The sequence below is a fragment of the Sinocyclocheilus grahami genome, unplaced genomic scaffold (assembly GCF_001515645.1).
Source record: "Sinocyclocheilus grahami isolate Dianchi unplaced genomic scaffold, SAMN03320097.WGS_v1.1 scaffold169.1, whole genome shotgun sequence".
NCBI classification, from domain to species: Eukaryota; Metazoa; Chordata; class Actinopteri; order Cypriniformes; family Cyprinidae; genus Sinocyclocheilus; species Sinocyclocheilus grahami.
In genome coordinates this window covers 1,215,126-1,241,541 of record NW_015505348.1, presented here as the reverse complement: position 1 = coordinate 1,241,541, position 26,416 = coordinate 1,215,126, and the positions used below count along the sequence as shown (strand labels likewise).

The following is a 26,416-nucleotide window of genomic DNA, read 5'->3' as shown; positions in this document are numbered from 1 at the left end:
AGAGCATGTTGATGCCACAAAATAAATTGATCGCAAATAAATGTCAAACATCAATTTTAGAGCACATCTTGTGTAATTTTCTCGTGCTTCCCACCACCCTCCCTACTCAGAAATATTTTTCTAATACACACAAACACTTTGCCCTCCGGTATATCACCACATACCTCCCGGTGCTCCCGTTAACGGCGCTGCGTGTCTCGTAATGTTCAATTAGTTTAGTTTGTCGGTGTTTGAAGGCGAAGGCGCTGATTCTCTGGCTCGACTCTGATTGGACAAAAACGTGACGCCAACGCAGCGAACGCAGCGCTGATTGGCTGACGCGGTGTCAGTGCGCCGTAAACAAAGCAGCGAGGAGCCGTTTGAACTTCACAGATAGAGCGACGCAGAGCGCGCGGAGGAGGGGCTCGCGCGAAGTTCCTGACAGCACGCGCACTCCGGTTTAAAGAGCAGCATCTTAGTCGCTGCAAAGACCACCCTAATGAACTTACACCGCGTGTGAACAACTCCTAAAAGAAAGGCAGGCGTCTTGTAGGTGCACACACACACACACACACGGGATTTGTTTCGGACGTTTGGACGGTGTTTTTGAGAGGCTCTGGTGTTCCTCGCGCGCAGGCGGAGAGGCGCGTGCTCATCATCGGCTCAGCAGAGCTGTCATGCTGCCTAAAGTCGATTCAGAATCTCTGGGACTCGCTCGATCGCATGGGGAACAGGGGCACATGCCTAGACATATGCAAGGTAAGCGGCATACGTGTCAGAGTAACGCTTTCATTCATGCACGCAATATTAAACCTCTCATTGTCAGATATTTTACACTCAGTGACCTTTTATGAACACCGCATGCCACAAATATAACTTGCACTCGTTCTGTCACTGAAACTTGAAGAATGAGAAAATCATTTGCTACAAAATGACCTAAACAGAAGTTTAGGTTTGCAAACAAAATGTTTGCGTCTACATTTACTATAATTGACTCGTGCTTAAACATGCACTGGGTGGGCGCGTGAAGATACATTAGGAAACAAAGTGCAATAGCAGAGCGTGAATTATTTTGAGCTGTGTGAACTCTTATAAACTCAACATGATCTGCATCACCTGCCAGTGAATTTGGTCTTAGTATATACAACAGGAGGGGGAAACGAAACCACAATAATGACTATGACAGAGCGCAGATTTACGCCAAACATAAATCTGCTGGTCCAAAATAGTTAAGCCGACATGAGCTGCACTTTTTTAAATAAAGGTTCCAGTCAGTACAAAATTGTTTTATAAAACCATCTATGCACTGGATAAAATCTGAAGAACCAACTCAAAATAGGCTATACATTTTTAATATCCAAAGAACCATAGAGCAACTCCGCGACAAATGGTGAGGCTGCTGATAAGAATAGGTTCTTTTGTGATTATTTTTTATTATTTTTTTTAAAGAACATACATTTACAGTCGTAGAAATCAAATTGTATCTCCACGCGTTGCGAGCATTTAAGTAACTATTATAATCGAGGAATATATTTAAACTGAAGGGAGAAGGAGGCTATAGAGAGATTCCAATTCATACACGAGAGAACTTCAGCTCGTGGAAGGTTGTCTAGTTTGGTACGAGCTTTTTTTAAAAACAAGAATGTCTTTTTAAATTCAAATATTTCAATTCATGTGCATTCTAGCTGTTTTACGCTGCTCGAGCACAAGGCAGAAAATAATTACAATCCGTTATAAAGAACGATTATTTGTTTCAAATCAAGGAACGGCAGTTTTTTTTAGTCAATTTTCAAATGTAAATACAAAAGAGAATTATCGACGAACTGAAAACCCTTCAGAAGTAATGCTTTTAGAATTATTCTACTACAATGATACAAAAAATGTGAGCATTTTTAAACACTTGTTGCGTTCTGTTAAAAAAAATAATACATGTTGCACAAATAATAGCCTAACTAATGGGAACATTAGAATAGTGAGCAGGCTAATAATAAACGAAAATCCGAACATGTTATATTTTATAGCTTAACGTTTTGCTTCACAAAAGATTTGTCTGTTTCTTTTTCCAATAGAACACAAATCCAATTCGAATGTCCCTTTTCTTCACATGCTGTTCCAAAATACCTCGTTTTAAGTAAAAGTTGATGGTTCTATTTAGAACTCTGAAACTGCATCACTTCATCAATGTTAATGCTAATTAAAAGACGAAGATGAAATAAAAAATATAGTTCATTTACAGAGAAAAGATTTGTCTCAAATATAAGCAACAAAAGACACATGCCACAGTGTACTCGAGTATTTACATGTTGTTTTGCTTTTCTTCGCCTCGTGGCTAAACGTTCCACTCCAGCGCGAGACAGCAGCCTCTCTCGCGCTCCCATACCAATTTACCAGCCTTCGTGAATATTAACCAGATCGAAACTGAAGTTTTGCCCTGTCTGCGACCATCCTCCTCACCCGACTCGAAGCTTCTGCTGTCTCTTAGAGACCCAGGACTGCATATACTTCCAGAAAATCCACTCTTAAGGCGAAGATTTTGTAAAGCTCACAATTGGTGATTCCTCGACTTTTGTTATAGACTTGTTTGCAAAACTGCAGGGCGTGCAGGCTACACGTATACGGTTTCGAATAGACAGTTAACATAAACTATGGGTTTTACACGCTTAAATATAAAGATTGTTGAATTGTTAATCAAAGAATCGTTCAGCAACCCTTTCGTTTGGTTTTGAGCTTCTGTATGGATTTCAAACAGAGATTCAAACAGTTCTTGGTGTTTTAGGTTCTTCGGTTGAGTGTCACATTAAAAATATTCTCCTAAAACATCAGACTGCCAAACCATTTTTTTTTGCCATAATTACAAAAACATCTAAAACTCTCTAATGTAAATTGTTACTCATATTTTGATTGTGATTTTCAGCACCCCAGTTTAAAATGATGGACTACTCCTACGACGAAGACTTGGATGAAATGTGTCCAGTGTGCGGAGACAAGGTGTCCGGATATCACTACGGGTTACTGACCTGTGAGAGCTGTAAGGTGTGTAACATCAGATGTTTTTAACCTCTCTACTGGTGGGTCGTGACCTAAAATTGGGTCTCAGGTCTGTCCTGATGATTAGGCGGAAATGCAACTATGCAACTAACTATATAATTATGGACTGTTAGAATAGAAAATAAATAGCATTTTCTGTTTTTAAAAGAAAGAAGAAAATGTTTTCCACACCTTTGGTCATTGACCTCAAAGGCTGTGCATCCGCTCAAGTGGTATTTGGGAGAAAATTAATCCGCCAATTGGCAAATTGTATAGGTTACGTAATGTCATCCTTGAAAAACATATAATATTCTGATTTTAAGGCACTTAAGACACTTGACATCCAAAGCCGTTTAAGAACAACTAATCTAAAAAAAACAAATGTAATGTGCTTTTGTTATTTCTTTTTTTATTTGTGGAGTTGTTTATGACCGGCTGTGTGTTTAGTAAATGAAGAAATAACTGTTTTCGTCATTGTCCAATTGAAATCTAGTGGTGTGTTTATTTCCGGAAACCGGTTTTGGAGTTCAGTCACACATGATAGTTCGTAAACCAAATGGACAGTTTAGAAAATCCAGTGTCTTTGTCTCTCTCTCTCTCACACACACATTCTGACTCACATTGTTTTTTTCCCCCCAAAGGGTGTATATGGTGGTGGATTTTCTTCTTTAATTGTTAACAGATCTCTGTAGCACAACATGAGAAAATGATTTGCCGTTTAAAACCGCCGTTTTGAGTTAGGACGATATTTAAATATCAATATTATACTTTAAATGTCTTTTAAAATTCAGTTTTTAGAATTTTAATGTGCTATAGGCAACCAGTATTTGCTGTTTCTTATATATTTAATTTCAATTTTGACTAGTTTTAATGATATAGTCTACATTCAAGGTTAAGCACTTTATGAACTCCATGTTACGGTTGTGTGTGTGTGTGTGTGTGTGTTATTTGAGTTCTGGCCAGTATTGATCCTTTTAGTTTTAAATGGGCCGGTCTCCCTACGGTGTTGATCAAGAATAAGTTAATACCATTCCTCGTTTGATTCTCTCCTGCCCTGAAAATGAATTCAGAACAGTTGCAGGTAGAATCTTGTAATCCTACGGCAGTAAATTATGGATATAATTTATTGGATTTTTTCAGTTGCTTTTTTGCCTCTGCCGTATGAATAATAGGATCAGAGAAGTTCAACGGGAATTTATTTGGAAGAAATTTTGATATTTGTACGGCCCTGTTTGGATGTTCAATTAAAAAACAGAACAAATTTTGTTAAAAGTAAACTCCAACTTTCAGACCAAATGACTCCAAATCCAACTTTTTAATGGCTTGCAAAGCCTCTGGTCATAATTACTTTTAGAGGAGCTCACAGAAACACGTAAAACATGTAGTATTAGTATGTCACAGCACTAAAAGCGGATCTTTATATTAGCGAGGATATCAAGCGGGTCACCTAAAGTGATCGCGTCTGTATTTCGTCCACTCTCTAGTCGGCTTCTCACATTTTTCAATCTGTTTCTTTCCAGCCTGCGTTTCTGTTTGTTCATGTCAAGTGTGCGTGTGGGTGCACATGTCAGTTTTTGTGTGGGTGTGTGTGTTTGTGTTTATCCAAGTGAGCGTCGACTGCTGAGGGAGCGTTTCTCTGCCCGTGGCTCTACTTTTATATGTGTCTACTTGTGTGGCAGTGTGTGTAACACCTCTTTTTTTTCTGTGTGAATGGATACAAGTGTTTTTTTTTTGGACGTGTGTGTGGGTTGTCTGTGGCTGAATAGCACATTAACAAACACCGGAGGTCAAAAGTTTGACATCTTCATTCACCTCACTCTGCAGGGCTTCTTCAAGCGCACGGTGCAGAACAACAAGCGCTACACATGTATAGAGAACCAGAGCTGTCAAATAGACAAGACCCAGCGGAAACGCTGCCCCTACTGTCGCTTCCAGAAGTGCCTCACTGTCGGCATGAAACTGGAGGGTAAGAAGTCTTTTTAGTTCATCTGTGCATTTCTTCCTGTAACTGAACACAGCTTTAGCTCTTTAAAGAGCAATTCTGTTATCGTTTACGCACCTGAATATCGTTACAAACCCGTAGGACTTTCATTCCTCTGAGGAACACAAAAGGAGACGTTTTGAAGAATGTTCAAGCTGCTCTTTTCCATGCAATAAAAGTGAACAACATCTGTCAAAAAAGTAGAAAATGTTAGAAAATGATTGAAATAAAAGTCATTATTTACTTTTTAGAGCTTGACAGCTTTTGTCCCTATTGTATGGAAACGTGCAGCGTGAACATTCTTCAAAACGTCTCTTTTTAGGTTCCACAGAAAAGAAGAGAAACAACACAAAAACAATATTTTTGAGTGAACTATCTCTTCAAATCCCATCTAAGAATTCTACACACTTACTGCATGATTCTTTCCTCTTAGTATGTAGATCTACGACTGTTAATTGTTTAACTGCTGGAGGGCAGAATTTCTAGCGGTGTCGTTTTATAGCTAGCTGGCTTTGATTTGCTGCCGCATGCTACCAACAGGATACGAGGCCCTCCAGCGCCCTGTCAGACCCGTCCAAAGAGATGAGCGCTCGCTAATACTCCCCACAGGCTTATTCTGATAGTTCGTACTCCCAAGGAAAGCTGCAGAGATGGAAAATGTTAACCAAAATGGTGTTTTGAATACAAACCACAGCAGTAAGTTTCATGCATATTACTTGAAAACAGAATTACTGCTAAAGAAATTATAGTTATTCGTATGAAACATAAGTGCGCAATTTTGTCATAAAACTTATCACAATTTATTAGAATTTGATGTTGTTTAATAGATTTGAAAAAAAATAAAAATAAATAAATACATAATGTACAGCTGGCTTATTATTCAATGGTCCCGAACCCTATGAATTTTAATGATCGACCTGCAATCCATCACTTATTTTTGCATTACATTGATGGCAACTTATAAACACACATAAATCAGACAATAAGCAGCGCTCGAATCTGCCCAGACGGGCCCCGTTTACACAGACGCAGAACACGCACAAACAAACAACATCTATGGACGGCCAATTCAAGTAAATTAGATCAGGCAACTGCTTTTATTACCGAGGCAATTGCTTTCCGCAAGCCATTTGAGTAACTCACAAATTGGTTTTATAAGTCATGTACACACACAGACACAGGCTACAAACACATACAGAATAGATACACAGTTTACATGGGGAAAAAAGGACTGTGTTCAGAATAGAATACTAGCCTACTACACAATAAACACGGTATACTAGCTACTATTTAAAAAAATCGGTAAGTGAAACGGTATGCATTATTCCAAAGTAAACATTTCCAAAATCACGTTTAATAACGTAAATGAAAGTTTGTTTTGCATTTTTCTAAAAATTTTTGTATGCACTTTCGGCAACCCAATCAAAAAATATTTAAATATTTCAAGCTCATTCGTCACACTAGGAATCGAAAGTTGAGGGCATTGCATTGTGGGATATACAGTACGCTATTCTGTGTAGTGTGCTTTTTTGTAAATGTAGTAATTCATTTTATGTATACAGAAAATGTAAACTGTGCAAGTATGCATACTATATAGTGCAAAAATAATAGAAGTAGTATGGTAGCATGCTATTTGAAACATAGCCAGAAATGCACTGAGGGTAATTCTACGTATTCAGAAAATTTGCATAGTATGCATACTACATTATATACTGCAACAGTAATAAGTGTAGGATTGGTAGTATACCATTTCAAATAAAAACAAGAAATGCACAAAATGTAATTCTATGCATACAGGAAATTAGCATACTGTGCATGGTATACGCATGCATACTATATACAGCAACAATAGTAGTAGTATGCTATTTCAAACGGCCTTAAGTGCATATAAGGTTATGCATAGAAAAAATGTGCATACTGTGCATTCTATATACTGCAACAATAGTAGTAATCCTGAAAATTTGAATACTGTACATGGTATGCATACTATATTCTTCATCAGTATTAGGATAAGTTTGGTAGTGTGAGATTCTGAATACACCCAGAAATACACACACAATGCAAATGTAGTAGGCGATTCTTTGCATACAGACAGATTGCATACTATGCCTAAGTATACATACTGTATACTACAACCAGTGTGTACTAAAACAATACTACTACTACTAACACAGCCAGAAATGCACACACGAAACCCCTCATCTTATGCCAAAAAATCTGTATGACATGCATGTAAATAACCTTGTTTAATTAGACGCTGTGAGAAAAAAAATCTTATCAGAAGACAAAAAGGAAGAGGGGGATGGTGTCAGACAGAGTGTGTAAGCGTGTTTGCGCACGGATGGGGGCATGCATTCATGATCTGAGTTGCACGTCTAATTGTGATTTCCCATAAGGGCCAACTATTAGTTTCCAGCTCATTAATTACCCTGTTGCTCAGGAATCATTAATAGTTAAACTTACCACAGTTTTTCTGATTGGATAAATTTTTAACAACCACATTAAGGGCCAAACACACACACACACACACACACACACAACATCTCCCACTAAGTTGCTCAGGAATAATTTTTGACTGTTACGAGAGCTGTCAGCGGGATCACTGTGGTAACACTTTGCCTCCCTCTCTCGAAACAATACTACTACTACTAACACAGCCAGAAATGCACACACGAAACCCCTCATCTTATGCCAAAAAATCTGTATGACATGCATGTAAATAACCTTGTTTAATTAGACGCTGTGAGAAAAAAAATCTTATCAGAAGACAAAAAGGAAGAGGGGGATGGTGTCAGACAGAGTGTGTAAGCGTGTTTGCGCACGGATGGGGGCATGCATTCATGATCTGAGTTGCACGTCTAATTGTGATTTCCCATAAGGGCCAACTATTAGTTTCCAGCTCATTAATTACCCTGTTGCTCAGGAATCATTAATAGTTAAACTTACCACAGTTTTTCTGATTGGATAAATTTTTAACAACCACATTAAGGGCCAAAAACACACACACACACACACACAACATCTCCCACTAAGTTGCTCAGGAATAATTTTTGACTGTTACGAGAGCTGTCAGCGGGATCGCTGTGGTAACACTTTGCCTCCCTCTCTCGCCGGATCAATCAGATCATACACGTAGTGACAACCACACACACACAAACACTCACCGCTGTGACAAGGACCATTAAAATCACTCCCAAGGCAGCTGTTGGACCGAGGGTTTTCTTTTAATTGTTTTATTTTTTTTAAGATCTACCATTTGTGAGATATTAAGGCCTAACGAGCGGCGGTCAACGCGAACACATCTACAAACGCATGCTTTATGCATATGCTGCTGTGTGTTTAACGTGCTGCTGGAACCTCCAGCCATCCACCTGCCGACAACGTGGAGCATAAAAAATAAATAATTAAGCATAAATAATTAACATGGGACCCAGCAGACGAAAGTGGAGTCTACGGCCCTGTGGCGGGGATCAGAGTCGCTTCCGGACAATGGCACTCTCTTCATTTATTTGCCATAATGATGATCTCGTCCACTTGACTTTGTCTTGCTTCAGTTTAATATTGAATCATTAGCACCGTTTCTCTCTAAATTGTGTCCTCTGGCTCGATTATACTGAGTTTGCTCTAGGTCTGCCTTTGAAAATAACAGGGCACATGGGTAGCAACACAAACTAACACCACTGAATGTAAAATTCACACATTCAATTTACACTAATTGCTTGTAGCAAATAAATAACCGGCCTATAAAAGTGTGTGGCCAGTCTTCTCTGCTGTGGTGTATATCAATTGAAACTGTGTACCAAACTTCAAAAAGAGTCTATTTCACTATTTAAAGGTGAAGTGTGTGAAGTTTTTGATATTAAAATACTTTTGTTTTTGTATACTTAACAAAGTAACTATAAGCAAGTTGTCAGTTACTCCTTTGAAATGTCTAAACATTCTGGTGCAAACATTCTATCTATCTATCTATCTATCTATCTATCTATCTATCTATCTATCTATCTGGCCAAAATGCCTATTTTCAAGTCTTTGTCAAGTTTCTCTTGATACAACTGATTTTCTTGATACAATTGACAGTTAATAGTTATTAAAATTTTACTTCTTTAAATTAAAATTTGAATTCCAGTTCTGCATCCTGTTTACAACCTAAATTCAAACTCAACTGAAATACAGGAATATAATGTTTTTAAATGTTATTCTCAATTCTGTTCTGAATAACCCACAACCTGCAGGGAAAAAGTCCTTACTTCTGCAATTCTGTTTGGTGACACTAGTGGCACAGAAATTACACACTTCATCTATTATTTTAGGTTTTTTTTCCAAAAAAAAAGAAGTAAATTCTGTGATTTCCTCATGAACTGATCCCCGACTCATTTTGTGTTTTGCCTTTTATAAGCTGTGAGGGCCGATCGAATGAGAGGAGGTCGCAACAAGTTCGGCCCCATGTACAAACGAGACCGGGCACTCAAGCAACAGAAAAAAGCCTTGATCCGGGCCAACGGACTCAAGCTGGAGGCCATGACACAAGTCATGCAAACCGTCCCAGCGGACCTCACCATTACCTCTGCCATTCAGAACATTCATTCAGCCTCCAAGGGGCTTCCACTGAGCCACCACCATCATCACCACCACCATCACCACCCCCACAGCTCCTCCAGCGCAGGCCTGCCACCTGCAGACTTTGACCGCAGTCCCTTCGTCACCTCGCCGGTCACTGTGGTAACACTTTGCCTCCCTCTCTCGCCGGATCAATCAGATCATACACGTAGTGACAACCACACACACACAAACACTCACCGCCGTGACAAGGACCATTAAAATCACTCCCAAGGCAGCTGTTGGACCGAGGGTTTTCTTTTAATTGTTTTATTTTTTTTAAGATCTACCATTTGTGAGATATTAAGGCCTAACGAGCGGCGGTCAACGCGAACGCATCTACAAACGCATGCTTTATGCATATGCTGCTGTGTGTTTAACGTGCTGCTGGAACCTCCAGCCATCCACCTGCCGACAACGTGGAGCATAAAAAATAAATAATTAAGCATAAATAATTAACATGGGACCCAGCAGACGAAAGTGGAGTCTACGGCCCTGTGGCGGGGATCAGAGTCGCTTCCGGACAATGGCACTCTCTTCATTTATTTGCCATAATGATGATCTCGTCCACTTGACTTTGTCTTGCTTCAGTTTAATATTGAATCATTAGCACCGTTTCTCTCTAAATTGTGTCCTCTGGCTCGATTATACTGAGTTTGCTCTAGGTCTGCCTTTGAAAATAACAGGGCACATGGGTAGCAACACAAACTAACACCACTGAATGTAAAATTCACACATTCAATTTACACTAATTGCTTGTAGCAAATAAATAACCGGCCTATAAAAGTGTGTGGCCAGTCTTCTCTGCTGTGGTGTATATCAATTGAAACTGTGTACCAAACTTCAAAAAGAGTCTATTTCACTATTTAAAGGTGAAGTGTGTGAAGTTTTTGATATTAAAATACTTTTGTTTTTGTATACTTAACAAAGTAACTATAAGCAAGTTGTCAGTTACTCCTTTGAAATGTCTAAACATTCTGGTGCAAACATTCTATCTATCTATCTATCTATCTATCTATCTATCTATCTATCTATCTATCTGGCCAAAATGCCTATTTTCAAGTCTTTGTCAAGTTTCTCTTGATACAACTGATTTTCTTGATACAATTGACAGTTAATAGTTATTAAAATTTTACTTCTTTAAATTAAAATTTGAATTCCAGTTCTGCATCCTGTTTACAACCTAAATTCAAACTCAACTGAAATACAGGAATATAATGTTTTTAAATGTTATTCTCAATTCTGTTCTGAATAACCCACAACCTGCAGGGAAAAAGTCCTTACTTCTGCAATTCTGTTTGGTGACACTAGTGGCACAGAAATTACACACTTCATCTATTATTTTAGGTTTTTTTTTCCAAAAAAAAAGAAGTAAATTCTGTGATTTCCTCATGAACTGATACCCGACTCATTTTGTGTTTTGCCTTTTATAAGCTGTGAGGGCCGATCGAATGAGAGGAGGTCGCAACAAGTTCGGCCCCATGTACAAACGAGACCGGGCACTCAAGCAACAGAAAAAAGCCTTGATCCGGGCCAACGGACTCAAGCTGGAGGCCATGACACAAGTCATGCAAACCGTCCCAGCGGACCTCACCATTACCTCTGCCATTCAGAACATTCATTCAGCCTCCAAGGGGCTTCCACTGAGCCACCACCATCATCACCACCACCATCACCACCCCCACAGCTCCTCCAGCGCAGGCCTGCCACCTGCAGACTTTGACCGCAGTCCCTTCGTCACCTCGCCGGTCAGCATGGCTATGCCGCCGCACGTCGGAGGACTGCAGGGCTACCAGGCATATGGCCACTTCCAGAGCCGCACCATCAAGTCAGAATATCCCGACCCCTACACAAGCTCACCGGAGTCCCTCATGGGCTACCCGTATGTAGAAGCCTACGCGGGCGGGTCACCGCCCACCTTCCCTCACCTGGTGGTGGAGCTGCTCAAGTGCGAGCCGGACGAGCCACAGGTGCAAGCGAAGATCCTAGCGTACCTCCAGCAGGAGCAGGCCAGCCGAGGCAAGCACGAGAAACTCAACACTTTTGGCCTCATGTGCAAGATGGCCGACCAGACACTGTTCTCCATTGTAGAATGGGCCAGGAGCAGCATCTTCTTCCGGGAACTGAAGGTACGTGATGCTTTCGTTGGTTTGGTGTTGGGTGGTCAAAACGTCAAGTGATTTAAAAGCATTTTGCATTGAGTTGGGAATCAGTTGGGATGTCTGTTGGCCTACAATTCAGTATAATTCTCAGAAAATACCGAATTAAGGTGTTTTATGAATAGTACTGAAAATATACTGACCCTCAGCCCATCCATGATGTACATGAGTTTGTTTCTTCATTTTCTTCATCAGAATAGATTTGGAGAAATTCAGCATTACATCACTTGCTCACCAATGGATGCTCTGCAGTGAATGGGTGCCATCAGAATGAGAGTCCAAACAGCTGATAAAAACATCCCAGTAATCCACACGACTCCAGTCCATCAGTTAACATCTTGTGAAGCAAAAAGCTGCACATTTGTAAGAAGCAGAGAATCCATTGGTGGGCAAGTGAAAGGGATACTCCACCCCAAAATGAAAATTTTGTCATTAATCACTTACCCCCATGTCGTTCCAAATCCGTAAAAGCTTTTTTCGTCTTTGGAACACAATTTAAGATATTTTGGATGAAAACCAGGAGGCTTGTAACTGTCCCATTGACTGCCAAGTAAACTACACTGTCAAGGTCCAGAAAAATATGAAAGACATCGTCAAAATAGTCCATCTGCCATCAGTGGTTAAATCGGAATTTTTATGAAGCGACGAGAATACTTTTTGTACGCAAAGAAAACAAAAATAACGGCATTATTCAACAATTCGTCTCCTCCGCGTCACCACTGAAAGCAAACGGCGTATACTGTTCTACTTGTATGTGTCAGCCGCACCACACGTATACGTTTTCTATGTTTATTTACACTTTGATTTGAACAAAAACGGCGTATCCGTGTGGTGCGACTGAAACATGACAGCATACGCAGTTTGCGTTCAGTGGATACTCTCCAAAATGGCGCTACGGTGATGCGGAGGAGACGAATTGCTGAATAAAGTCGTTATTTTTGTTTTGTTTGCGTACAAAAAGTATTTTCGCCGCTTCATGAAATTCATATTGAACCACTGATGGCAGATGGACTATTCTGACGATGTCTTTCATATTTTTCTGGACCTTGACAGTGTAATTTAATTCCGAAGACGAATGAAGCTTTTACAGGTTTGGAACGACATGGGGGTAAGTGATTAATGACAAAATATTCATTTTGGGGGTGGACTAAACCTTGAAGTAATGCTCAATTTCTCCAAATCTGATCCGATGAAGAAACAAGCATATCTAAGATCTTGGATGGCCTGAGAGTGAGTACATTCCTATGCTTTAACAACGGGTGGATACTGAATGGATGCCAGTGGAAAAAAGTGATTCCAACAATGTAGTTCTTCTGTTTTGTCATAATTATAGTTGTAGTGTGGACTTCTCCACACTGGAGTTGTAGTGTATTCTCATAGAATTAGAACAATTATTAAAACTATAGTTTAAATTGGTGTGAACGGGCTTTTACTCATCAAGTACACTTAGAATAACAGAATAACGTGATGTTTTGATGAATCTCACCTATAATGTTTCCCAGCATACTCAACACTACAGTACACTAGTCAAACTATTAATATGAATGAGACAAATGTTGCCATTTGACTGGACAGTTAATTAGTTCACAGTTTTCCATAAATAATGACAGAGTCTCAAGGCTATATGTAAGAACTTTTTTTCGGGACGGCCTGAAAAATACATTATGTATTTGTGTGAGTATTTCAAATGATGTATTGACACACAGTGATCTATAATTGACGGTTTACTACACCAGCTCAGACCAGTCAGGTGTCGTTCATTTTTTATTTTCGCTTGTTTTAACTTTTTTTCCCCACAATACACATCTGTCTGACAGAAATATTGATGGGATTGAGAAGACTGTGAGGGTTTTAGTAACTCGTGCATGTCTGCCTCTGTGAAAGATTTTGGTTGTGAGCATGCTGTATTTTACCCGCCCGTGACATGTTTTGATATGCCACTGGGAAATCTGACAGCACCCAATTCAAATCATTCATTTTGTGCTGTTAGCACTACAGGCACCTTATTGTTTTCCTCTCATCACATTCAATAGCTCATGAGTTGTACTAGAATTCATTTATACTGAGGATTGACCTACAGTATATATCTGGATATATATCTCCTAGTATATATCTCTATTTTGATATCTGGATATGCAAATGTTTTTTCTACATATTTTTCTGGTCAGAAATTAATTATTATTCAGTTTTCATGTCTTTGTTATAAAGCTGAATGTTACGCTTTTCACTGTGCTCTTACTTATAGAGCTTTATTATTTGTTCTCGCGCTCTTTAGCTCAAGCATTGTATTCCCACTTTTGTGTGGATTAGCATTTGTGTATGGCTAATTGCTGTCTGTATCATTTACCTTTAATTGTGTTTGCACTTCACCTTTCGCCGTGGTGGAGTAGTTTCCCCTTGATGTTATGACTACTTTCTCGCCCCGGCTAATTGTTTACACAATAGTTGTTAAAAGAGGCAAGGGTGTAGCTGTCGAATTTGACATTAGCAGTCGTAGTGTGGCGTTGAAGTTGTAATTAGCGCAGCTCTCATGTGCGCTCGCTAAATCATACATTGAAGCACTAACGGAAAAACCACAAACAAAAAAGGTAGCACTAGAAAGTCTGAACCCACTCCTGACTCTAATTAGCAAACACTCGGCTATTGTTACCCACGGAGCTTTGTGATGCTGATGGAGGTTTATCCCACGTAACATTGTGGTTTTAACAAGCTTCATCTATCGAGAGCTCAAGACAAGAGCTATATATTCAGGTTTAATGGCATAGAAATGCAGTAAATGCTGCCGATGTTGCCGTGAAAGGCCTCTCCTCACATTTATTCATATTTCTTAGAATTTAGTGAGTCGTAAATTTCCCAAAAGGTGCTATGGACTAACATACAACAATAATTGAAATCAACAGTTTTATTAGCAGTGCTACGCTAGCAGTTTAGTATGTTTATATAGCGGCACCTGTGTAAACAACCACTGCTAGCATATGCTAGCATACACACCTGCTTGTAGAGAGTTCATAGATGTATAGTATGGTACCCAAAACCACCTTAGACATCAATTAATGCTTTATCTACTAGATTAATGCGAAAAAAATCATTTGCGAATGTTTTGCGAGCGAGCTAATGACAAAGCGGTGGGGAGCATATAATAAACACAGGAAATACAAGTGAATATAAGGCTTGTCTGGGAGGGTGGTGAGATGGCTATAAATATATCTACATTTACAGCGCTATTATTAGCCTCGTAAGAACAAAAGAATTTCTCTCGTAATAGAGCCGGGTGTGAAACGTCTGCCAAATGTTTAAAGATTTAGTTTCCATAAGTTAGACTTCGGTTACAGCTCTCATAAATATTTGGTCATGATGGGATCTCTGAAGAGAGCTCACTATTGTGTTCAGACTCATGAAAAAAATGAGAGGAACATTCCGATGGCCATTTCTCACACTTGGGCGACGGTGAAGCTGTAAAATTTGGGAAAAGAGGAAGACGTGAAAAATTAGCTTAGCTACCAATCGACCCCAGACATGACACATTTTGCAGCAAAAAAACTGTTTTAAGATACTTTTAACCCTTTTAACCATTTAAATTAAAACAGTTTATTGGACCTTCAGGCAAAATATTTAAAACATCTAAAAAGTTTTTTTTTTTTAATCATATTTAATGCATCAGGCTTTTATGGCTCATACAGTATGATATAGAAGTTTATGAAAAAAATAGATGACATTTTGGTAGCTTGTAATGTAGATTTTTATAACAGTATAGCAGACTACTTACATATAAATATCAGTATCATTATATATTATCTACCAGTAATATGTCTTAGTAAGATGATTTTTAAATGCTTTGTTTCATTATCAAAGCTCTGTAGTTTTTTATTTAAGGATAAAACATATAATGCAATGCAGTGATGATGTACTATGATCAGTAAATATTTCACAGAAAAATACACATGAACCATGACCTGAAGGAGGGGAAAAAACTATCGATCTAAGAGCAATCAATAGGATTTTGTTAGCAGTTTTGATCATTTAGAGACCCTAGAAATTAGCATATAAAAATTTGACAAACAGTAGGCTTCACAGGGTTAATGAAAACAATGGCTTGTAAAATTGTCAAAACTGCTATTGTAGTCCCCCAGATTGCTGGCTAATAAAAACAATGTCACACAGAAGCTACTTTAATTATGTTGATAATTTAGAGACCATAGAAATTTGTATATCAAATATGATACTGTAGACTTTATAGGGTTAATAAACAAAACTTGAAATGCTTGCCGTATGCATCATAGCGTGTGTGTGTGTGTGTGTGTTTGAAGGTGCGTGCCAGCAGCATCCTTGTCGTCTGGCTGGTTTGTCATGCTTAGGGTGGGAGTCATGTTTAGCGGGTGGGGGGGAAACAGATGCAGGCTTCCCAGTGTTTGCACTGACAATATGATCTGGTATGAGGCCCGTGTGCGTGCTTGTCCTCCCCTGGCTCTGTCGTTAGCTGCCCGGCCCATAACATGGAGAGTGATTCACATCCATAGAGAGATCACCTTTTCATTGTGGACGGCGGGCTATTGTTGAACGGATAGGATGCGTGCACTTGGCTTTTCCTCAGCACACAATGGCATTAAAACGCACAGATTCACCACAGGCTTAATCGTTCTAGTGAGGATTCCTGCAGCTTTTCTGTCCCCGACACAATGTACTTGGGTAAACGTAATCACCGCTGATATTGTGCCACAAATGTACTGTCTTAAATTTAGTCCTCCGAGCTGATAAAAGTCAACCGTGCAAAACTTACAATACCCTGACATGTGGTGCCAATATTTATTTTTATTCTTTCACGGCTGCTCAGGGACTGTTAGCCACTTTTTTTTTGCTCTCTCCCTCGTTTTTCTCTCTCTCTCAACAGTGAATTGAATGACAATACCAGGCATGCCATTAAGTAAAGCAGCACTGTATTAGGGCCTTGTTCTCCAACCTGCACCCAGCTGTGAGACTCGTGCTTATTGAAAAAGCAGCTGTGAGGAGAGAGAGGACAGGAGATAGGGGACGGTCTGTGGCTGCCCGTCACTCCCTGTGGCACTTTTAGTGTTACAGTGTCTAGAGGGTCACCATTCATTCACGCTATGTGTGACGCCACTTGTATGCATTATTTTTTTAATTTGTATGTTTAATTATGGAATGTATAATTATATAAACATTTACAAAATTGTGTATTGTGTAATATAATATATTTATATAATTTTATGGAAAAAAAAATATTTTAACTCTGAGCTTCTAAACTAGTAAAACCTATTTAAATATAATAATTTTTCCAAGTATTTCATGCTTTCAGAAAATTCCCATAATGTGTTTAGTACATACTATATTCTGCCAAAATAGTAGGAGTAGGAGACTCTATTATTATTATTATTATTATTTTGCAGTGGCCTCGAAAAGTGTTTGGACAGTTAAATCACACTTTAAAAAAAACAATGATATTCACTGCATTAAATGAAAAAAATATATATAACCAAAAATATCAAAACAAGTGGCATCTGCAAGCAAATAATAATAATAAATTTTTTTTAAAAATGTCGTGCAGGTTTCTCTGTGTGAATATTTTTGCATAAAAAGTGCTTGCACTCTTTTTCTTTAAAATAAATGCATCTTGGTTTGATTTTTTTGTTAAATAATGCAATGACATTTCTGCATTTTTAAGTGTGACCTACACTACCACTTAAAAGTTTGGGGTCAGTAAGATTTTTTTTTTTTTTGAAAGAAAAACTTTCAAACTACTTTTGTTCCACGAAGATGCATTAAAATATTCAAAAGTGAATTTATAATATTACCAAAAAAAATCTACTTCAAACAAATGCTGTTGTTTTGAACTTTCTATTCATCAGAGAATCAAAAAAAAATCATCATCATCAGTTTCCACAAAAATAAGCTGCAAAACTGTTTTCAACATTGATAATAATAAGAAGAAATGCTTCTTTTGCGAATCAGATCAGCATAGTAGAATGATTTCTGAAGGATCATGTGACACTGAAGACTGGAGTAATGATGCTGAAAATTCAGCTTTGCATTAAAGGAATCAATTATATTTAAAAAAATATATACACGCAAATAGAAATCACTTATTTTAAATCCTAATAATATTTCACAAAATTACAGTTTTACAGTATTTCTGATTAAATAAATGGCGCCTTCTTTCAAAAACATGTAGTGTAAGTGTCCAAACACCATTGCTGTATTTATTTCAGATCTAATATTTTCAACCTCCATTAATATTTTTATGCTCCGCAACACTTTTTCTCATCCTTTTCCGTTTTTGTTAATCCGGCAGTCCAATTTCACAGGTTCAGGTCAGAGACTGTAATTTCCTTAGCCGCTGCATCTGCAGAAATTAATAAGGCGTTGCGGTCGTGATCTGTGAACTTGTGCACGATTTATATCGCCCCCCACCCCAGCTTCATCTCCACATATACGACCCAGATGGGCCGCAGCGTCTCCTGCCCTCCCCGTGACTCGCAGACGGCCTGAGGTCAAGCCAGCGCACCTCCTGACAAACAGCCTCGCTCCCGAGTGAGCCGAGATTTGTAACCGTGTCCCTGGTCTGCCGAATTTGAATTATTCCGGCCCGAGCCTGGCATCGCTTTACATCGGCGTGTGGCGTGGGGGGTTATTGTCACGAGGGGCGAGGGGAAAGGGGGGCCGAACGAGCCCCAGAAGCGGCACCAAGGGCAGGGGTGCGTGGTGAAGGACGGGGGGGGAAACAGGTGGGAGGTTAATGGCCCCTGGACCGGATCCACCAGCCTCTCAGACTTGATATATGGGCTTTGGGCCTGGTGCAGGCGTAGGCTTTCAAAGATATATTATTTCATTTGAGACGCAGCATTCTGGTCCCTGCATTTGTCCACTGATAGATGATATCCACTGGCTGGATTGGAGATAGCGTATGAGTTTTCGTAAGGTTTGCTCCTGTACATATTTCCTCTCTGGCTATTCTCCCGTCGCTCTTTTTTCCTGCTATTTCAGTGGTAACAATGTCTGTTTGATCAGAAGAGATGGGCAGCAGGAGAACGTCCACAAAGGCCTCTTTTCATTCATAAATAATGCACAATTGGACAAAAACTCCATGTCTTGTCATGAATTCTGGAAGAATGCGGTGTTTTGGCACTTCATAAATATTGCAGCGCTGAAGTTCAAGTCTTTGCCCCCTGAAGATGCCAGGAAAATTAATAATAACGCCGACGTTCAAGGTGGATCACTGGTAGGGGGACGTGAAGAGATGAATGTAAACATTTATTAATTTATACATGTTTAATTATTACAATGGTTATAATTACAAGCTCATTATTTTGAGTCCATCAATCAATAGTCGCACATTCATGCGATTTACTTCAGCAGCAGATGCTGGACAAGAACCGTCTGCGTAGACAGGAAGAGACAGTCTGACGTTTGAAGTGGCCAATCACTGATGAAGCCCATTTCTGCCTCAGAGTTAAAGAATATAAAGGTGAATGTGACTTCAGATTTTATTTGAAACATTTTCTATTCATTACTTTGATGCAAAAACAGACCTAAAAGTAGCAAAAATAGCATTCAAAAGGGCTGATTATTTTTTATAATTGTTTATTTTTTATGTAGTTAATTAATGTATTATTTATTATGATGTAATTTATTTATTATTTATTTTATTTGTATTATTTATCCTTACTGAATAAAAATATTAATTTCTTTCAAAGAGAGAGAGAGAGAGAGAGATACTGTTTCACACAAATATGCAAAAATTTGTATTTATTTATTTATTTATTTATTTTTGAAATAAATATATTTTTTTATTCAGTAAGGATAAATTATCAATAAAAAGTTGCCTTACTAAGCAAAAACTTACCTATAAGTAACAAAAATAGCATCCAAAAGTGCTGAATATTTTTATTATTTATTTATTATTTACACAGTTAATTTATTATTTATTAGTTTATTTATTATGATGTAGTTAATTTAATTTATTATTTATTTAATTTTTATTTCATATTAATTTCTTATAAAAGAGAGAGAGAGAGATACTGTTTCACTCAAATATGCATGCATTTGTAAAGAAATTCATATTTTTAATTAGTAAGGATAATTTATGAATGAAAAGATGCATTTATTATTTATTGCTTTAAACAAAAAACTTAAAAGTAAAGAAAATAGCATATCAAAAGTTCTGGATATTTCTCAAAAATCTAAGAAAAAGAGCAAAAAATACTGTTCTGTTCAAAGATAAACTATTGTTTAAAAGTTTAAGGTCAGTAAGTTGTTGTTTTGTGGTACTAAATTTTTTTTTAGTAAGGATTAATTAAATTGATCAAAAGTGACAACAGTGACATTAATAATGTAACAAAAAATCGAATTCAAATAAATCCTGTTCTTTTGAACTTTCTATTTAATGTATTAAATGCAGCACTAGTGTTTTCAACACTGATAAATAATTATAAATGATGATGATAATATGAAGAAATTTCTTGAGCATCAGATCAGCATATTAGAATGATATCTGAAGGATCATGTGACACTGACGACTGGAGTAATGATGCTGAAAATTCAAGAATGAGTTAATTAAAACAGTTATTTTAAATGTCAATCATATTTCACAATATTACTGTTTTCAGTGCATTTTAAATCGAATATGACACTTATTTCAAAATCATTAAATCTGTTTATGAAGGGTAGTGTATCTCGTTTACTGACTGAAAAATCATTTAAAACAAAAATATGTATGCTGTGCCGAGATTTTATGACGTTTCGCAAATCTTTCCTATAGTTCTTCTTCAAAAGTGCTCATTGTAGCAGTCTGGTACCTTGTAAACATGACTGATATATGCTCATGCTGACTCCCTAAAGCTGCGTATAAATCAACCAATTAGATCGCAGCTCTTAAAACACGGCATCCACAGCTCTCTTTCACGGGGCATTGCATACAGAGCTTCCTATATGGCAGCTGAGGTCAGCGTCGCTCTTTCTTTCTCCCTGAAAAATGCGTCCTGCACCCTCAAGGCCTAACCGGGCGAAGGAAGGAAGTGCGTACACTTGTTAAAAGGAGAGATTTAGGGTCCGAACTCCCCTCAGGGCCTGTGGGAGACTCCAGGGAGGGGTTTGGAGCGGACGGAGAAGAGTCTGTTCATCCACTTGTTGCTTTGATGAGGGATAAAAGCCTGTCATGAACTTCTAGGTCCTGCCCAGGAGCTGATGGACTCGTACCGCTGCTTCCATTCCTCGGAAATGGGGAAAAAAGACAGAAATATGTTCACTTTTCTTTATCTTTGGCATTTGTAAGCACTTTGCACTCCGGAAAGGGACAAATGTTTGATATTATCTTGTGGCGATTAAGGTAAAAGCCTTTTTTATTGGCCGCACTGGATGCTTGTTAACACCAGGATGTAGAGTGAAGCCCCAAAACACCCCAATCAGACCGAGCCGACGGCAGACAAACTGCTCCGAAGAGGCTGATTTAAGCTAACAAATCAACTCAATCAACATTTTCACCCCTTATGTACTAGTCGAAAAGTAAAAACGGCTGCACATTTGCCCTCATAACAGTAAATAGTTGCTTTATACCAAAATAGCGTCTCGTACAAGAGCCTTAATATCAGCCTTGCATTTAAACGGCACAATATCAGCATTCATGAGATGTCGCTTTAAAAAGTGCTTTGATTTAGTAGATGGAATTGCTATAAATCACCATTTAAAAACAAACAAACAAAAAAACACTTTTATTTTACAAAATATATGTGTAATTATATGATATTGAAATATGTGAAATAGTTGTAATAATTGATTACATTTATATTGTGATATTGTGTTTATTTTAATATATGATACTATTATATTAATCTTATATTACTTAATTATATATTCACTCAAAAATATACACTCACATTTAAAAATATAAACAATGTGTGTGTGTGTGTATATATATATATATATATACTGTAGTAAATTACCTGTGGTGAATCTCATGATCCTGCTTACCACTGCTGGCTGAGCCCTGGGCTTCATGAGGGTGCAAGGTACACATTTAAATGAAGCATTAAAATGCTTTAGTCAGTATAGCTCCTCCTTGTTCCACCACAATAACGCACAGGAGATTAATATTTAATCTTAGGTTTATGAGACAACACCTCAACCATAATCAGATCATAAGGGGGTATTACATAACAAACTCTTAATTAAGACAACTGACAACAAACTCCATTAAAATAAGACTTGTTCGAGCCGGTAGAAACCAGCAACTTATTTAGCAAAAGTCAAAGCTATACAGTTTGACAAGGAGCCACCTTTCATAAGCACTTTTAGTTTTATTGTGTTGTTATTGCACAGCAAATTTCAGTCACAATTTGTTAGTTCAAACATGTTTTCAATCAAATATTAAGGCAAAAGATATGGTAAGATTGCAGAAGCATCTAAAGCCTTGTCTTGGTTACCTTACTTTGTTAACATTGTCCAGAGCACCATTTCACACTCAAACATTGTTTAAAGAGTTTAACCATTTACAAAATGGCATAACACTCCTACAATTAATTTATGATAACAAAAAACCCTGAATTCTCCCTGAATACATATGCATAGGAAATGGCTTTTTGTGGCAAAAATTGTCATCATGCAACAAGGAGCAGTTTTCAAGTACTTATCTGAAGTATTATGGAGTAGTGCATATTGATCTTTCCCTCAAACAATTAAATAAAACTAATTTGTCACAGTGTTTTCTCAAAAAAATGTGTGTGTGTGTGTATATATATATATATATATATATATATATATATATATATATATATATATATATAAAATTTATATATATATATATATATATATATATATAAAATTTATATAAAATGGAATGCATTGATACTCAAATATTTGGAATACATAAATATTATTATATTACAAAGTATTTGATGTTGCTTTTATTATATTTAGAAAACATTTAGAATATTTTAGAATATATACCGTATTGGCCCGAATATAAGACGACCCTGATTATAAGACGACCCCCCTTTTTCCAGATGTACCTTTTGGAAAAAGGCTTTTTAAAAAACAAATCTTGTTTTTTCTCAGTAAAACACATTTTGTCTTCAATTATTTTCATATTGCATATTTTTCCTATTTTAATTTTTGTTTTGAAAGTATGGTAAAAACTGGTAAAATGTACCAACAATCACATTTAAAAAATATACACCTTAAAAACAAAAACAAAAAAACAGGTAGCCCATCTGAATTAGGACATTTAGGCTATCCATCTAATAGTAGCCAACCAAAATCTTATTAACAGTAGAAGTTAAATCTTACTGTAGTCTTAAATCTAGGTACTGTCTTGCGTTTTAAAATCACAAAGGGAGTTTGGTCCCATCAGGCTAACGTGACAGTCACGACTCATGCAGCTGTAAGGTTTTTTATTATTTTGTTTTTACTCGCGATCTTTACAACACGCATTACATTACGTATTTCATGGCACACTCGTTTTATGCGTATTGGGCGCCACCTATTGTTGTGGGTGTATTATTGACATAAGTCTAGACCCCGTATATAAGACGACTGCATTTTTTCAGATAAATTTCCAAGAAAAAAATATCGTCTTATATTCGGGTCAATACGGTAAAATATCTCTGTGCGCATATATATATATATATATATATATTAGTATATATTAAATGTTTGTACATTATACTGGCATAAAAGTGTTTGCTTTTTTATGTTGATTTTTTTATTTTTTATCAAGCTCCCCAAATGTCACTCAGGCTTTAGACTTTTCCCCTCTATAATTATTCTCTTCAACCTCGTATACCTCCCAAATTTAATTTGTACAGCAGCTGTAGTTTTGCACCTGTTTTACGTAATGGGCTTGAAACGAATCCATAGAACACAAGCGCCAACTGAAAGTGTAAAACTTTTTACGTGCGCATTACAAACGAGCATTTGTTTAATTGGTTCGGATCTACTGTTGTCTGTCCTTCAGTGTTTAATTAACTTGTAGTAATCAGCGCAGGCATGAGGTTTCTAGTGTCCGCTCTCAGCCTCGCTCTGTCAGCAGTTGTCTACGACGTCTATTTTTGCTTCTTATTTACAGCTGTCTATTCCAGACGTGCTGAAAGGTCCCAAAGACAATAGATAAGGCCTGCGGTCAGAAAGACAGGGAGCGTGCAGGCTAGGCTTACGCTTATATTTAACTGGACTGTGTCAATGGATTTGCTCCTGATGAACGGCATGTGTGATTCAGCTGGAGAACGTTAGACGCCGTTGCGAAGAAATGTTCACCAAGGCGTCAGAAAAAGACAAAGCCACCTGTTCATTAAACCAGCTTATATCTTTTATTTCTGCCTCATAGTTTAGGTTCGTTTGGCATCGTCTTGGCACTTTTAAACGTTTCCAAACGTATTACATCAATGAGCGTAACTTTCAGAATAGTTTTCGTAATTACATTCTTTCTTTATCCTGACCCCCTGACGAAGATGAAAGGAAGCTTTCACCATTTCTGAACTACAGGAGAGGAAAATATTTCAAATTCGCACCAGGCCAACACTCAAGTAACTGACGTGTTGACAGCGGTTTTAAAACTAGCAAGCGTTGTGTTACAATGGTGCAATGCCAAAAATGGCACTATAGGGACATAATTGCTAAGACAGTAATGTTTCTGTCAGATTGTGTGAGCAGGCCTTTGAATTCTCTCTGTACCTGTTTGCAAGGCTCAGTGAAGGATGGTGGTCTGCAGCTGCACGCGTCTGACATTTTTGCACGAGACCCATCTAGTGTTATCCAGTTCACTTTTTGTTAGGCTTAATACCAGTGTGTCACTCATTACAAAGGTTTTGGCTCAAAATCAAGTCATAATAGTTATTTGATTAGGAAAAAATTATTTATACACTATGGAATTGATGAAATGCCAGATGAAAATAATTTTGAAAAAATATATAAAATATTGGGGGAAAAGATTAAATGCAATATATAGCCATAATATAGAAATGGAAGCATTACAATAAATAAATAAATAATGTGTGAATTATTATTATAGTAAATTATAATAGCAATAAATATTTTAATTATTTGTTCAAATATATATTATATATAAAATATTTTTTTGTCTAGTTGTTCAAATATATATGAAAAAAATGTAATTCCATATATAGCCATAAAATAATAATGTAAGAATTACAAATAATAATAATAAAACTAAATAAATGAAAATGATTATAGTATTATTATAGTAAACTAATAAGAAATAATTATAGTAATTTATAATAAAAATAAAATAATAAATACATTTTAATTATTTGATTCAAATAGATACTATATATAAAATACAAACATAAACATATTTGCACAAATACATACTTTTTCTTCGCATTATTATATTATGGCAATATATATTGCATTTAGTTTCAAAAATGTATACTATGAATATTGAGTGTGTGTGTAATTCTGTAAACATAAATGACAAATATAATTACATTTAAAATGACAAAAACAAGAAAGAGTGTGCATTTATGAAATGTATTCATATAGTATAAATTCAGTTAAATTGTATTTGTTTCTTTTATTTGTATACTTGCAAATAAACAAAAACGTTCATTTTGAAACAATAAAATGACCTCTAGAACTATTGTTTGATATATTATACTCTAATATTACTTAATTCATCCTGTTAGTCTGGTGAATGTATGTAAATGCATACAATAGTTGAATAAATATAAATAAATACCATTTTAACACTACTTTTGTTGACTTAAAAAAATATATATATACTGTATATTAGGGGTGGAACGGTTCGTGGGGAAAAAACGAACCGTACGGTTCTCCACACACGGTTCGGCATGCACTAGGACCGCGGTTCAACTTAAATCTGAAAACGCATCTGTAATATGGTTTGCTATAAATAACACGTAAAACAAACTGGGTTCGGCTAATGTATGTTTCTGTTGATGGATGCGCATTCTGGCTTCCTAGTACATTACAACAACAGAGAGAGAAAAAAAACGTGGACAAACCATTCACTCTTGTTCAATGTGAATGCCGAGCTTCCATTTATTCCATCATCATCCGGGTGCTGATAGCGCGCGCGCACAGGTGAGACCTGAACAGCACACGTTGATATCTGTGTTTAAACTAAACTCATTTAAGCTTTGCCAGTTTAAACAATTAAGAGCCAGAGGACGCGAGCTTGCGCGCGCAGTGAGAAGATTTGTGCAAATATTAAGCTTTCTCTGAAGTATTGTGTTTAAATGGACAAATTCAAACAAAAATAATGTCAAAATGCCCGTCTTGGTAAGTATCCTATAGCAGCTGAATGTACAGTATCAGTGCATTCTCTTAAAGTGACAGCACTTTCTTAATATTAATCAAACGGCAACAACAAGGATATCACTCACTGCTCTTGATTGAATAGCTTTTGTAACTTTAATAAAGATTCATATTGAATTTATACAGTCAAATATGCAATGTTGTTTTACATTTCATTACTTTATTCAAATTCTGTACCTAAAAACTAATGTTAGACCTATCAAAAAAAAAACAGATTTTATTTGTATATTTACTCTATTGTATTTATTTGTGCTGTTGCTTCTAGTTAGATTATTCTTATTTTCTTTATTTTTATTTGACAGTATAGTTTTTTCCTAAACATAGCACATACCGAACCGTACTGAAACCGTGACTCTAAAAACCGTGATACAAA

The 26,416-nt window shown here is 37.1% G+C and overlaps 1 protein-coding gene across 1 annotated transcript in view; it reads left to right on the top strand.

Annotated features, from left to right (window-relative positions):
• Nucleotides 1–281: 281 nt before the first annotated feature.
• The window catches only part of LOC107593334 (nuclear receptor subfamily 5 group A member 2), a 61,750-nt gene continuing 35,615 nt past the window's right edge, over nt 282–26,416 (top strand). The window contains exons 1-4 of the mRNA XM_016283019.1: nt 282–738; nt 2,894–3,012; nt 4,831–4,972; nt 11,018–11,712. Coding sequence (XP_016138505.1) covers nt 657–738; nt 2,894–3,012; nt 4,831–4,972; nt 11,018–11,712 — 1,038 coding nt within the window. The 5' untranslated portion in view covers nt 282–656. The remainder of the gene's footprint in view (nt 739–2,893; nt 3,013–4,830; nt 4,973–11,017; nt 11,713–26,416) is intronic.